The 13,163-nt window shown below is 42.3% G+C and overlaps 1 protein-coding gene across 1 annotated transcript in view; it reads left to right on the forward strand.

The window, feature by feature from the left end:
* The window catches only part of Nipa1 (NIPA magnesium transporter 1), a 53,119-nt gene that overhangs the window by 1,929 nt on the left and 38,027 nt on the right, over nt 1-13,163 (forward strand). Inside the window, exon 2 of the mRNA XM_008833641.3 lies at nt 1-134. Coding sequence (XP_008831863.2) covers nt 1-134 — 134 coding nt within the window. The remainder of the gene's footprint in view (nt 135-13,163) is intronic.

Below are 13,163 nucleotides of genomic sequence, written 5' to 3' on the forward strand. Positions count from 1 at the left end.
GGCCGGGGAGGGGGCGCGGAGCCCGAGCCCCGCCGCCGTGTCGCTCGGCCTGGGCGTGGCGGTGGTGTCGAGCCTGGTGAACGGGTCTACATTTGTGCTGCAGAAGAAGGGCATTGTGCGCGCCAAGCGGCGAGGTAGGGCGGGCGGGCCCGGGGCCGGGGGGCTCGGGAGGGCGGTGGTCGGAGGGAGGGCGCCCGTCCACCCCGCGCCGGAATCCCAGGTGCGTCCCAAGCTTCCGCGGGTCGCGGTTTCTCTCTTTCCCAGGCGGAAGAGGCCCTGTCCACTCTCAGGAGTCCTTCAGCTGACTTCTTTCTCCATCCCTAGACCTTTCCAAACCCCTCTGTCGCAGCCCCTGGACTGGTGCTCCTCCGGAGCGCAAGCTTCCCAGTGACCTGCACTCACCTGCCAAGAGGCAGATCTTCCTGTTCACCGCTCCCGAGGTGGTTGGAGCCGGGCCTGCCTTTGCATTGGACAGGGCCTGGGGTGCGCTTGGGAGAGCATGACCTGCTTGATGTGGAGAAGAGGTGAGCAGGGACTGCTTGCAGGCTGTACAGGTGGCCACAAGACGCCCACTCTCACCCCGGAGTGCAGGGGTCAGTGCTTCAGGCCTTTCGCCCTGAGGTCCTTGGTTGAGTTGCCTCTGGCTTAGGTTTGACCCATCAGAACATGCGGTCTTCAGTGTCAAGAAAACGCAAGGAAGACTTACAACCTGCCAATGGGCACACTGAGTTGACAGGGTCCACAGGTCACCAGATGTCACTCCTTAGTGATGCAGGAAGTGGGAAGAAAGCACAGCGGCCTTTGCCCATGTCAAGTCATTTGTGTTGAGAGGCCTGTGACAGTTATGAATGCCGAAGGCAGCATGCTTTGAAGGGGGAAAATAAGCATGACTTTCAGAGATTCTGAGAAGGGTTTGTGGTGTGGCTGCTAGCCATAGCCTCAAGAGCTCCTGGGGAAGAACCTGGGTTTTGAGAGGAAGTATGCACATTTATGAGTTCATATTGCAGAATGCATGGGAAACTGAGTACCCTGGCTAGGGAGCCAGGAGCCTCAAAAAAGAGATGAAGGGCTGACAATTTTGAGTGAAAATCTAAAACCAGGGATATTTATTTAATGAAGTTAGCTGCAAAATTATTGTTGTTCGAATATAAAACCTAAATAAAATCAAGTATGATTTTCCAAGTATGCAGTTGTGTTTGTAAGATACAAACACATTTGGTACACACCTGGCACCTACAGTTAGGAAATGCCTGTCAGTCTGTACAGACATCAAGATTGGCCAAGGTAACACAAAACAAAACAAAACTCAACAACCATGTGTGTTCTTGATTAGGATGGTGTGAGAAGGGTACTTCACCTGTGTGGTATATTCCCAAATTCCACGACCTCAGGATAACCCCAAGGGAAAGATGTCACAAACCTCAGCCGAGGAACATTTTACAAATGATGAGGACCTGACGTCCTCCGATCAAGGTCTTGACATCTGAGAAACTCTTTAACAGCTGGGAGGGTCCACACAACATATACCATCAAATGTAAAATGTTATGGGAAAACAAAAGAAGTCTATGTGTAGACTTTGGTTAGTAAAAATATACTAATAGAACATTATTTAATAAAAGTAAATGTGTCATTTCAGCTCAGTTTATGTCCAGAAAAGGAAAATGAAAGTAACCTAAAAAAAATATTGAGGCCCAGGTCCAATCCCCAGCACCATATTGGAAAAAAAAAAAACCCAAACATGTAGAGACTGTTATTTATACCTACATACTATATATTTTATTTATGTATGTATGTTTGTATATATATATATATATATATATTTATGGGTAGTATCTCTCTAGGTAGCCCAGGCTGGCCTCAGACTCATGATCTTCCTGCCTCAGTGTCTTGAGTATCTGGGATTACAAGTGTTTGTCACCACACCTGGCTCCATGTTGTGTCTTTAAATTAATAAAAATGAAAATGTGATGGCCATTACTTTCATATTATCACCAGTTGCTATTGATTGAAGGTTGCTGGTACTCATGGTACTAGAAGGCAGACATTTGGTCTTGCTTTAATAAGTCTACTTTGATTTATTCAACACCTCCTTATGAAACTCTTATATTAAAAGTGGTTATGGATACTAAGGACCCAACAGTTTAAAATCCATTTTTAGGCCAGATACATTGGTATGTGCCTATAATCCAGCCTGGGCAGCATAGTGAGACCTTGAACCTTATAAAATAAGGTGAAACCAAAAAAATTTCCATAATCTTTTACCACATCTACTTATAAGCAACCGAGCTGATGGCTATCAGATGACTGAAATGGAAGAGGAGAGGAAACAAAGGCGGTAAATGAGAACTAGGAGTCAAGTTCTTCTGTTAAGGGAGACCAGCCGTTATGGTTTCTTTTGCTGTAAGTAACTTTGCCTCCTTAGAAGATTACACTGTATATGAATTGATCAATGGTAGCATTTCTAGAAAATACCAGCTCAGGGAAGCTAAGTTCTGATTGTTCTTTAGTTGAGAGGTTTGGGGACCTGCTTGCTGCCTTTGAGTCTCACCTTTAAGGGACTTTCTTCATAAATCAGCCAGTTGTAACTCCTGGAGGCTGGAGTGTCCTGCTCAGCACAGGTTCAGGATGGGACTGTCTAGCTTTTTCATTTTACCTTTGAATGACATGTGAGTAGGGCCTGGACAAGGAGAAAGGCTGGCCCAGGTCACTCATGGTATATAGTATTTGCATATAATCTACAAAATCATGTATTTTATTTATATTTTGTACTTTATACTTCACATCACCTGTGACTTACAAAACTTAAAAATGTAAATGTTATGTAAATAGTTATTACACTTTATTAAGGGAATAAGGATAAGAAAAAAGTTAGTTCATGTTTAGTAAGACTTCTTGTTTCTTTGTTTATTACAAGATCTCATGTATCCCAGGCTGGGTTTGAATTCAATATGTAGCTGAGGATAATCTTAAACTTCTAACCTTCCTGTCTCCACTTCCCAAGTGCTGGGATTACAGGCATACACCAGCATGCCCAGTTTATGTGGTGCTAGTGCTTCAATCATGCTAGGCAAGTGCTCTGTCAATCGAGCTACAGCCCTCACTCCACAAATACATTGTTTAAAAGAGTTGTTTGAATATTTGGTTGTAGAGGGGTTAGCTGTAACAGATGTCCAGTGTTAGAGCCCATGCAAGCAGAGTTTCCTAGGTGGGGAGGCATTTGTAGTACCAACCTTTTTGTTAGCTTTCTACTGCTGTAGAAAACAGCTGAGATAAAGAATTTAAAAAGAAGAAAGGCTTATTTTGGCCCACAGTTTTAGAGGTTTCTGTTTGTGGTCACTTGGCCCAGTTGCTTTGGGCCTGTGGCAGTATAGCTGACTGTGGCTGCTGGAGCATGTGGTGAGAGAGGCCTGTTCACTGAGCAGCTGGGAAGCAGAGAGGAAGATGATTCCCACAGCCACTTCAAAGCTATGCTGCAAACAATCCAACTTTCTTTCACTAAGTCCTAATCCCAAAGGTTCTGTCATCTTGCAGTTGCACTGTATGTTAAAAGTCACAAGACCTTTAACATATAGTCCTTTAGTGGACATTTAAGATCTAAACCAACCATAAGACTGAATAACTATCAGACATTTCCCCTCTTCAAATAACTGTGTATTCTGGAAGGTTAAGGATTTTTAATGGGACTACTAAGCATGCCATAGTAAACCCTGATCAAGGAGATCTGAGGAAAGGGGAAGTTTTTGAAGGCAAAGAGGGAGAATTTTATATATAGTACAGAGTTCTTGGTTTTGGAGACTTTAGCAAGAGTTGGTGTCAGCATACCAACTTGCTGGCAAGTGTTCTGTCCAGAGGGTCTTCTCTGAGTTGAATTAGTCTTAAAGAATGTTGAAAATAAGCTTTATTGGTTGTGCATAGTGGTACATGCCTATAATCCCAGCACTTAGGAAGCTGAGGCAGGAGGATTGTTTGAAGCCAGTCTGGGCCTGTACATAGTGAGTTCAAGACTGGGCTGTCTAGCAAGACCTATCTCACAAAAACAAATACATAAGTAATTAAATAATTAGGAAAAGAAAAGAAGTTGTGTTATTCAAGTTTGTGAGGAATGTATGGGGTGTATGCAGAACTCAAAGAAATCTTGGTGGGACTTTTGAAATCCTTGAGAAAGCACTTATCCTCAAACAGGTAGGCGTGAGCCAGCGCAGTTCTGTCTCGGTCTGATAAGAACAAATTCTTTTTGGTATCCATAGCTTTCATAGTGATAACCAGAGGAGGGAGCAGAGGCTGATTGCTCCTGAGAGACTGTACAGGAGAGATGGCCGTCCAGAGGGGGGCAGGATGACCTGGAGACCAACTTCAGGAAACTTGTTTATTGGAGGCCTTTCATAATTAGATATTTATTTATTTTTAAAAAGTATTTGTGGGGCTGGAGAGATGGCAAAGTGGTTAAGAACACTGGTTGTTCTTGCAGAAGACCCGGGTTTGAACCCCAACGCCCACATGGCAGCTAACAACCGTCTATAACTCCAGTCCAGAGGATCCGACAGCCTCTTCTGACCTCTGCAGGCATTGCACGACATGGGTGTACTTACCTACATGCAGGCAATACGCTCATACACATAAAATAAAAATGAATAAAAATTTTAAAAAAGTATTTGTATTTATTATTTTTCTTTCATGTCTATTGCTGGCATATATGTAAGTGCACCTGTGTTGTGCAATACCCATGGAGGTCAGAAGAAGGCATAAGAGTTACAGATGGTTGTTAGTCTCCATGTGGGTACTGAGACTTGAACCCGGGTCCTCTGCAAAGGCAGTCAGTGCTCTTAACTACTGAGCCATCTCTCCAGCCTGCATAATTAGATACTTAATGTCATGCAGGATGCTGTAGACCAAGAAGAACCAGTTGATCTTTTAAAATATTCCTTCTTTAAAAAAACCAAGACTACAGTGAAATTCTACCTAACACCTGTAAGAATAATTGTTGTTAAGGAGATATAAAACAAGTACTGGCAAGAAGTACAGAAATTAAAACTGTGTATTGTTAGTGGGAATGTAAAGCTATGCAGCTGCCATGGAAAATAGCATGTTTGTTCCTCAAAAACTAAATACAGAGTTGCATTTGATCTAGCATTTCCACTTCTTGGATTATGCAAAGAAGTGAAATCTTTTGGTCATACCCAAAGTAAGTGAAAACATGGACTCAAGATATTCACATACTCATGTTTAGAGCGGCATTCACAATAGTCAACAGATGGAAGGGACTTGGTTCATTAACTGACTGATGGTGTGCTAATGAGTTTTCTAGTACTGTAACAAATACTATGCTAACTTAATAAGAAAAAGTTGGGGCTGGAGAGATGGCTCAGCGGTTAAGAACACTGGTTGTTCTTGCAGAAGACCCGGGTTCGAATCCCAGTGCCCACATGGCAGCTAACAACTGTCCGTAACTCCAGTCCCAGGGGATCCAACAGCCTCTTCTGTCTTCCGCGGGCACTGCACGACACAGGTGCACTTACCTACGTGCAGGCAATACACTCATACACATAAAATAAAAATAATAAATAAAATATTTTTTTAAAAAAGAAAGTTTATTTTGACTTATAGTTTTGGGGGTTTCACTTCATGGTTGGTTAGCCTCCGGCCCCATTTGTTTTGAGCCTATGGAGAGGCACTAGGGCCTAGAAGGCATGCATGGCAAAGGAAGCCATCTTGTGGGAGCCAGGGCTGCACAGTTCCTTCAAGTGCATGACTAGAATGACTTAAGATCTTCCACTAACCTTATGTGTTAAAGATTCTCCCAACTCCTAACAGTACCTCAAGCTTGGTACTGAACCTTTAACATGTGGACCTATGGCAATAGAACTTGGTGTCATCCATGTGGTGCTGGCTTTGCAGGCATGTAAAATACAAGAGTTATAGGGCCATGTAGGCTCCCCCCAAGGTTCCAGAAAACCACTGAGGGCAGGATGTGTAATGGGGTCAGATGTGTAATGGGGTACACAGCTCCTGAGGAAGCTGTGTGTGGATCTGTGAAGATGAAGTCTAAGCTGTAATGGAGACCCCAGGATATTGGAAATGCACCAAACACATTCACCAAGGACAGCTGCAGATAACCATTACAGCCAGACCATGAGAGGTCACAACTGCCATAGGCTGGAGTGGAAAATCAGGGCTACCCAAACTCATCAGAACCAGATAATGCCATCACAGTGCCAGACAGGGAGCCGCAGGATGTCTGGTGTTTGGCTTTCTGGTTTGGTCTACTGCCATCTTGAGATGTAGTCTGGCCTGCTTACATCAGTGGTATCTGCAACCATCTCTGTGAACTTTTGAGGCTGACCCTGGGGAAGCATTATTCTAGATAGCCCTGCTTGAGTAAGATGTCCTGAAGGCCCTCTTTGTTCAAGAACTATATTTTCTTTCCTTTTTAGAAAAAGTTTTTTTTTTTTTTTTTTTTTTAGCGTGTGTTGGTGGGGGGAGGTGCACCTGCCATGGCATATGTGTGGAAGTCAGAAGACAGTTTTGTAAAATTGGTTCTCTCTCTTCACCGTTACATGGGTCTCAGGGATTAAACTCAAGTTGCCAGGTTTGCATACCAAATACTTTACCTGCTGAGCTATCCTACCAACCCTGAAATCTATTTTCAAATCAAAGTTTTTCAAGTGAGTTTGCATGTTTATAAGCTGGAGTTCTTGGTAGGTCTTGCCTTTAAAGAGCCTTTTTGTTGCTTGGTGCAAAGTGCAAGGTTTCTCTTTATCAGCACCAATCTTTAACAGAACAAGGTACCCTAACTATCCATAACCTAAGTGCTGTTCTCACTTGAACTTTCCTCTGCCAGACAACAATGTCCTCCAATGCATCTGTGAACTATCCTGACTCTAAAGGGTAAAGTTTTATTTTCTTCTTTTTTTGTATGTGTGGTATACATGCATATGTAGATGCATGTTTAAATGTGTGGTGCACATGTGGTGCAGGTAGTTGAACATACGTGTATGCATGCGGGTGGAGTCCAAAGTTGACATCAGGCATCTTCCTGAATTGTTCTCCACTTTATTGATAGAGGCAGGGTCTCCCAGTGAATCCAGGGCTCACAGATTCCAGCCAGTCTAGCTGAGTAACTTGACCCAAGGGATCACATCTCTGGCTCCTGAGTGCTTGGTTTACAGGTAGCACATTACACCCATCTAGCTTTAATGTGAGTTTTGGGGACCTGACCTCCAGAACTTATGCTTACATGTCAAGAGCTTTATCCACTGAGCTACCTTCTTTCATAGTTCCATACCTGAGACCTTGCAGTGCAGTTATACTGCTGAGATACTTGGAAGAGAAGTTTTTACATGGGAGTCAAACTGGGACTCAGGTGCCCACTTTTAGTCTCCAAAGCTTTCTCACTTTCAGTGGCTAAATGGTTAAGTCTCTGGCTCTGGGATGGACATAGACTTTTTTTGCTGTTTTTTCTGTTAATTCCTCGGTCTTGACACCTAGGCACATGCAATATCTGTCCTCTAACAGATGGAGACTTTCCTGACCCTGATGATCTCGTGTATTTCCTTGATAACTGTCCTCAGTCTGTCCCGTGTCCTGAAACCTATCAGTTGATGGAAGGTACCCACTCCCTTGGGATGGTTAATTATGATTGCTAGGTTGACTGTATTAAGAAAAACCTACGACATCAGTGAAATATACCTTTAGGTGTGCCTGTAGGTGTGGCAAGATAGAAATAACTAATGGGGAAAGACCTACCTGAATGTGGGGTGCACCATCCTTATGTATTGGGGTCCTATGATGAATAAAAACTTAAACAAGAGAAAGCCTGGTGAGCATTAGCATTTTGTACTTCCTGATCTCCTTAGATATTAGCAAGCAGCCTCCTAGGAGCTCCGGTTGGCTACCTGAGAATAGTTCCCCCTGCCTTCCCACTATGATGGACTGTACCCTCAAACCATGAGTCAGAATAAATCCTTCCTCCCTTAATTTGCTTTTTATCAGGTATTTGGTCACAGCAACCAGAAAAGAAACACCAAAGGAGGGGGGCTGTTAGTGTGATAAACCCGACTTATGTGGTTCTTAGGCCTTAGGAATTTTGTGGAAGGACTGTGGAAGATGGGAACAATAGGGTAGAGAGGCCCTAGAACGTTGTAAGGACCCATTCCAGTGGGAGTGTGAAAGAGGAGGATTTGGGAAGAAATGCTGATGGTAAACGTGAAGGAACTCAGTGAGTGGTACTAGGGATAAAGACAATTTGTGTTATGTTCTGATGAGGAATCTGTCTGCATTTGGTCTGTGTCCTAGAAATTCAAATGAGGCTGAATTTAAAAGTAATGGCCCAAGTTGTTGGCAAAGTATGGTATGGTTATTGCTCACTGCATTTAACCAGATTTAGAGAACAGAAAGTGGAGCAGAAAGATTTGAGAAACGTGTAGTTTGGTGAGGAAATGAACATGACCCCTTTAAAGTCCCGTAGGGAAATGTGCAGCTTGGCAAGGAAAGGAGCTTGACGCCAGTTAAAGTTTGAAGGTTTGGTGGCTCGAATTGTTCCAGAGATTGGCACCATTAAGGAAAAACCTCACACTTTGTACTAGTACAATAGAAAAGTTGATGCAAAGGCAGGCTACATATTGAGAGCTCTGGGATGTAGCAATTCAAATTCATTTGAAAAGAGAGGATCTGGCAAATAGAGCCTTCAGGCTTCTGGCTACCTAGTGAAGTGTTTTCCCAGATTCAGCCATGAAGATGTACTGGGGTGACTACAGTTGTGGTCCAAGTGGTTCAGACTATACTTTAAGCTGGTAGCAGAACTTGGTGTAATTCACATGGTATTGGTTTTGCAGGCATGTAAAATACAAAATTTTCAGGGTCTGGACATTTGCACCAAGGATCTAGAAAGCTGCTGATGCCAGGCAGAGCAGTAGAGTCAGATTCCCTGCATGGAGCATGCTGTGTGTGAAGCTATGACAATGAAGTCTAAGTTGCCCTGGAAACCCCAGGATATTGGAGATGTTACAAATGTGGAGTGTTTGCTAACAGTAACTGCAGATGCCCATTGGAGCCAACCCGTAGAGAGTTCATGGTTGCCACAGGCAGCAGAGCTGGAAGGGTGGTGCTAAGTTTGTGAAAAGATCAGGACTGCTAGAGACCACTCTGAAGTGAGAAAAGAAGGGATATACAAGCTGCCGACTGCTCCCTTGGGAGAAAGGGGGCAGCGGTTCCTTGTCACAGCAGGCTGGATTTTATAGGATTTTTCTTTTGTGGGTAGAGGGAGGTGAGACTGTAACAGGAAAGTGAGTCAGTAGTAGGTGCCTTCATGGGGGAGGAGGGTTCCGTTAGGTGTTTTTTTCAGTTTTTTGATTGGCTGTGATGGAAAATTGCTGTTATGATTAGAGTTCATTATAAAAACTAAGGTCAGATGGTTACTGAGAAGCTTAGTTTCTGTGTCCCAGAATGCTGCTCACCAGGTTGTGCTCATTATGTTGCTGGTCAGTAGTGACTCCATTTTGGGGCCCAGTTTGGCCTAACAGGTGGGTCTACCCAAACTCATAAGAACTCACATGCTGCCCTCATGAGCTTCAAATGTCAGATAGGGTTTGGTGTTTGACTTGCTGGGTTTTGGTCTCACTTTAGTCTGGTCTTTCCTTGTTGTATCCTCATTTTCCTTTTTTGGACCGGGAATGTTTACTCTGTGCCACTGTATATTGAAAATATGTAACTTGATTTTTATCTGGGTGTGGTAGTGCATACCTTTAATCCCAGTGCTCAGGAGGCAGAGGCAAGTATATCTATGTGAGATCTAGGCCATCCTGGTCTACATAGTGAGTTTCAGGCCAGCTGGGGCTACAGCATGACTCTTGTCTCAAAAAGACCCAGGAAAAAAGTAACTTGATTTTGGCTTTGTAAGTACTCACAGTTAAGAGATTGCCTTAAGTCTCAGAAAAGACTTTGGTCTTTTGAAAAATGCTGAGATTGTTAAAGACTATGGGGACTTTTGAATTTGGACTGAATACATTTTTAATCATGAGCTGGCCATGAACTGATGGAGGCAAGGGTGGAGTGTTATAGTCTGAATGTAAAATGTTCTCCATAGGCTCATCAGTTTGAACATTGGGTTTCCAGCTTACAGTCCTGTTTTGAGAGGTTATGGAACCTTGAGCATATGGGCTTAGCTGGAAGAAGTGGGTTGCTAGTGTGGGCATTTAGGTCTGTAGTCCCTCCCCTCTTCTGTCCCCAGCCTATCTAAAATGTCCTCTCAAAGTGTTATCCAAAACAAACCTCTCCTCCTTTAAGTTGTTTCTTGTCAGGTATTTGTTTACAGAGCAGGGCACATGGTGGGAATGGTTGATAGTGGTATCAACTAGCTTTGAGTATCTGTAGAGTGGCGGGGGAGCATTGAAAACAAACCTTATATTTTATAAAGGAGTTTCATAGCTGCCTTCAAGTCATTTGGAGATGACCTAATCTTTAGTTTCTTTCAGGTAATTGAATCCAGGAGAGTTACTGCTAGATCTGGAAATCTGGCAGGAATCTGCCCCTTGACTTTTTGCACTCAGGAGGTTCAGGGTAGTATCTTTTTGATGGAGAAAGGGTGACAGAAAGCTCTCTGTGGTTAAGATAATAAGGTGAGGAGGAAAAGAATGCTCTGTGAGGGCAGCTACCATGTCTTTTGTGGTGTTTTGTTGTGCTTTTGAGAGAGGGTCCTGCTATGTACCCCAGGCTGGTCTTAAACCCTTTCGTAACCCAGTCTGACCTTGAATTTCATTCCTCCTGCTTCAGACTCCCAACTGCTAGAGTTGCAAGCATGTACCACCACATCTCGATTGTGAGTCTTCTAAGACTTGTATCTATCAGTGACTGTTTATGATTCTCTGAGTATTTGATAGAGAGACATAATTAAAGAAACAATACAACTATTACATTGAGGTATGATTAGTGAGAGGTTATGATTAAGGAGCAGAAGGAGAATTTGTTACATATGCTGGACTCTTACTTGAAACAGACTGTCATTTCCCATAATAATTACAGTGCTTAGTTATATTGTCAACATTGGGCTGATCTAGACATTTTTTAATTAATTTTTTTACATTTTTAAATTGACCAAAGTATGACTGACATGTAAAGAGCTATACATATTTAACTGTGTATGTCTCCATGAGTGTGGGAGATAAGTGTGCACCTGTGAAACCATCATCACTCTTTAACTATTTAACTATTGGGGCTGTGGGTATAGCTCAGTGGTAGAGTGTTTGGCTAGTATATGTGAAGCCCTTGGTTTGATCCACAGCACTACACACTCACAAAGACTTTTAATGATTATTTATAAAGTATTTCTTTTGCTTTAAAATATAACTATATAGAGCGACATGCACATATTTTGAGAGGTACAAATTGATGATTTTGACAGCTAAACATGTTTATATAGCCAAGGCATCTCTGAAGTAGACTGTTGCTGTGACCTTTGAATGTTCTCAGGTCTTTTCATTCCATCCTCCCACATCAAAGTGCCGACTCTTCTGTTACTTCAGCGTGCACTGAACCAGTTTTCCTGCTCTTGAAATCCATATGTGAGAATGCAGTATGTATTCTCTTAGGTGTACTTGTTGAGCATGGCTTGAAAATCCATCATGGTATGTGTTATCAGTACATCCTTATTGTGGAGTAATCTTCCATGGTTTGAACATACCATGGTTTGTCTGCCTAGTCTCATGTCAACGAGCTTTTTGTTTCTCAATTTTTGCTATTTGAATAAAGCTGCAAGGAACATTCATCTCAACAGCATTTTTCCTTTTTCTTCCTTTTCTTTCTCCTCTTCCTCTTCTTCCCCTTCCTTCTTTCTTCATTTGTTATGCTGGGGGTTAAACCCAGGGCCTTGCCTATGCTAGTCAAGTATTCTCCCACTGAGCCACCAAGTCCCCTTACGTACATTTTTGGACTGAAGGCTTTCATTCGCCCTGGAGTCACAGTGCTAAATCCTGGAGTAGTGTGTAATTAAAATTTGAGAAACTGCTTAGTGTTCTCCCACTATAATTGTACACTTTACATTGTCATCAGCAATTTAGGACAGTTCAGTTGCTTCACCTTCTTCCCGAAATTTGTTGTTATCTGTTTTATTTTAGCTACTCTGGGGGTATACAGTCATATCTCATTGTACCTTTCATTTATATTTCTTGGATATTTAATGTTACTGAACAGCTTTAAGAGTTTATTGGCCCTCTGTGTATGTTCTTTTGTGAATATCAAGACTCTTGCCAGTATTTTGAGTGGTATCTTTTTATTGTTGGCTGGTAGATGTATAGATAAATACATAAATATATATGATATAGATATGACTGATTGCAAATATTTTTTATTTTTCTCTGTGGCTTGCCTCTTCATCCTTGTTCCCTCTTTCTCCCTTCCTTTTTTTTTAAACAAGGTTTCTCTATGTTACCCAAGCTGACCTTGAACTTGAAACCTTCCTCTTTCTACCTCCCAAGTGCCAGGGTTGATGGTTGTGAGCTGCCACACCTAATTTCATTTTATTAATGGTACATTTTGAAGAATTTTTAGTTTTGAGAAGTCTAATTTATTTTTTCTATGTGATTGTTGCTTTTTTAATATAATGTTTATAGTATTGGGGATTAAATCCAGGGCCTTGCACATGCTAGGCAAGCACTCTGTCACTGAGCTATGTCTCTAGCCCTTGCTTTTGATTTCTGCCTAGCAAATCTTTGTCTCTCCTCAGGCTGCAGTGACATTCTCTCACATTCTCTTTTAGAAGCTTTAGCTTTTAATTTTAGGTCTGTAACACATCTCCATTTAGTTTTAGTGTATGGGTTGAGATGTGATTCAAGATTCAGTATTTACCAGGATGTTGAAGAAGCTTTCTTTGTTGAATTGCACTGGTACTTGAAGCTGTGGTAAGAGTACATGAAGTGGGTGTGTTTCTGAAGTCTATTCTCCTTCTTGCATATATCTATCTTTATGCCAGTATCATACTCTCTTGATTATGTAGTTTCACAGTAAATCTTAAAATTAGAGAGGATAGCCAGATGTGGTGGCATTTGTCTTTAATTCTGGTACTCAGGAGGCAGTGAGCAGCAGATCTCTGTGAGTTTGAGGCAAGCTTGGTCTACATAGTGAGTTCCAGGCCATCCAGAAGTACATAGTGAAACCTTGTCTTCAAAAAATA

The sequence above is a fragment of the Nannospalax galili genome, unplaced genomic scaffold (assembly GCF_000622305.1).
Source record: "Nannospalax galili isolate Female #2095 unplaced genomic scaffold, S.galili_v1.0 scaffold135, whole genome shotgun sequence".
Lineage (NCBI taxonomy): Eukaryota > Metazoa > Chordata > Mammalia > Rodentia > Spalacidae > Nannospalax > Nannospalax galili.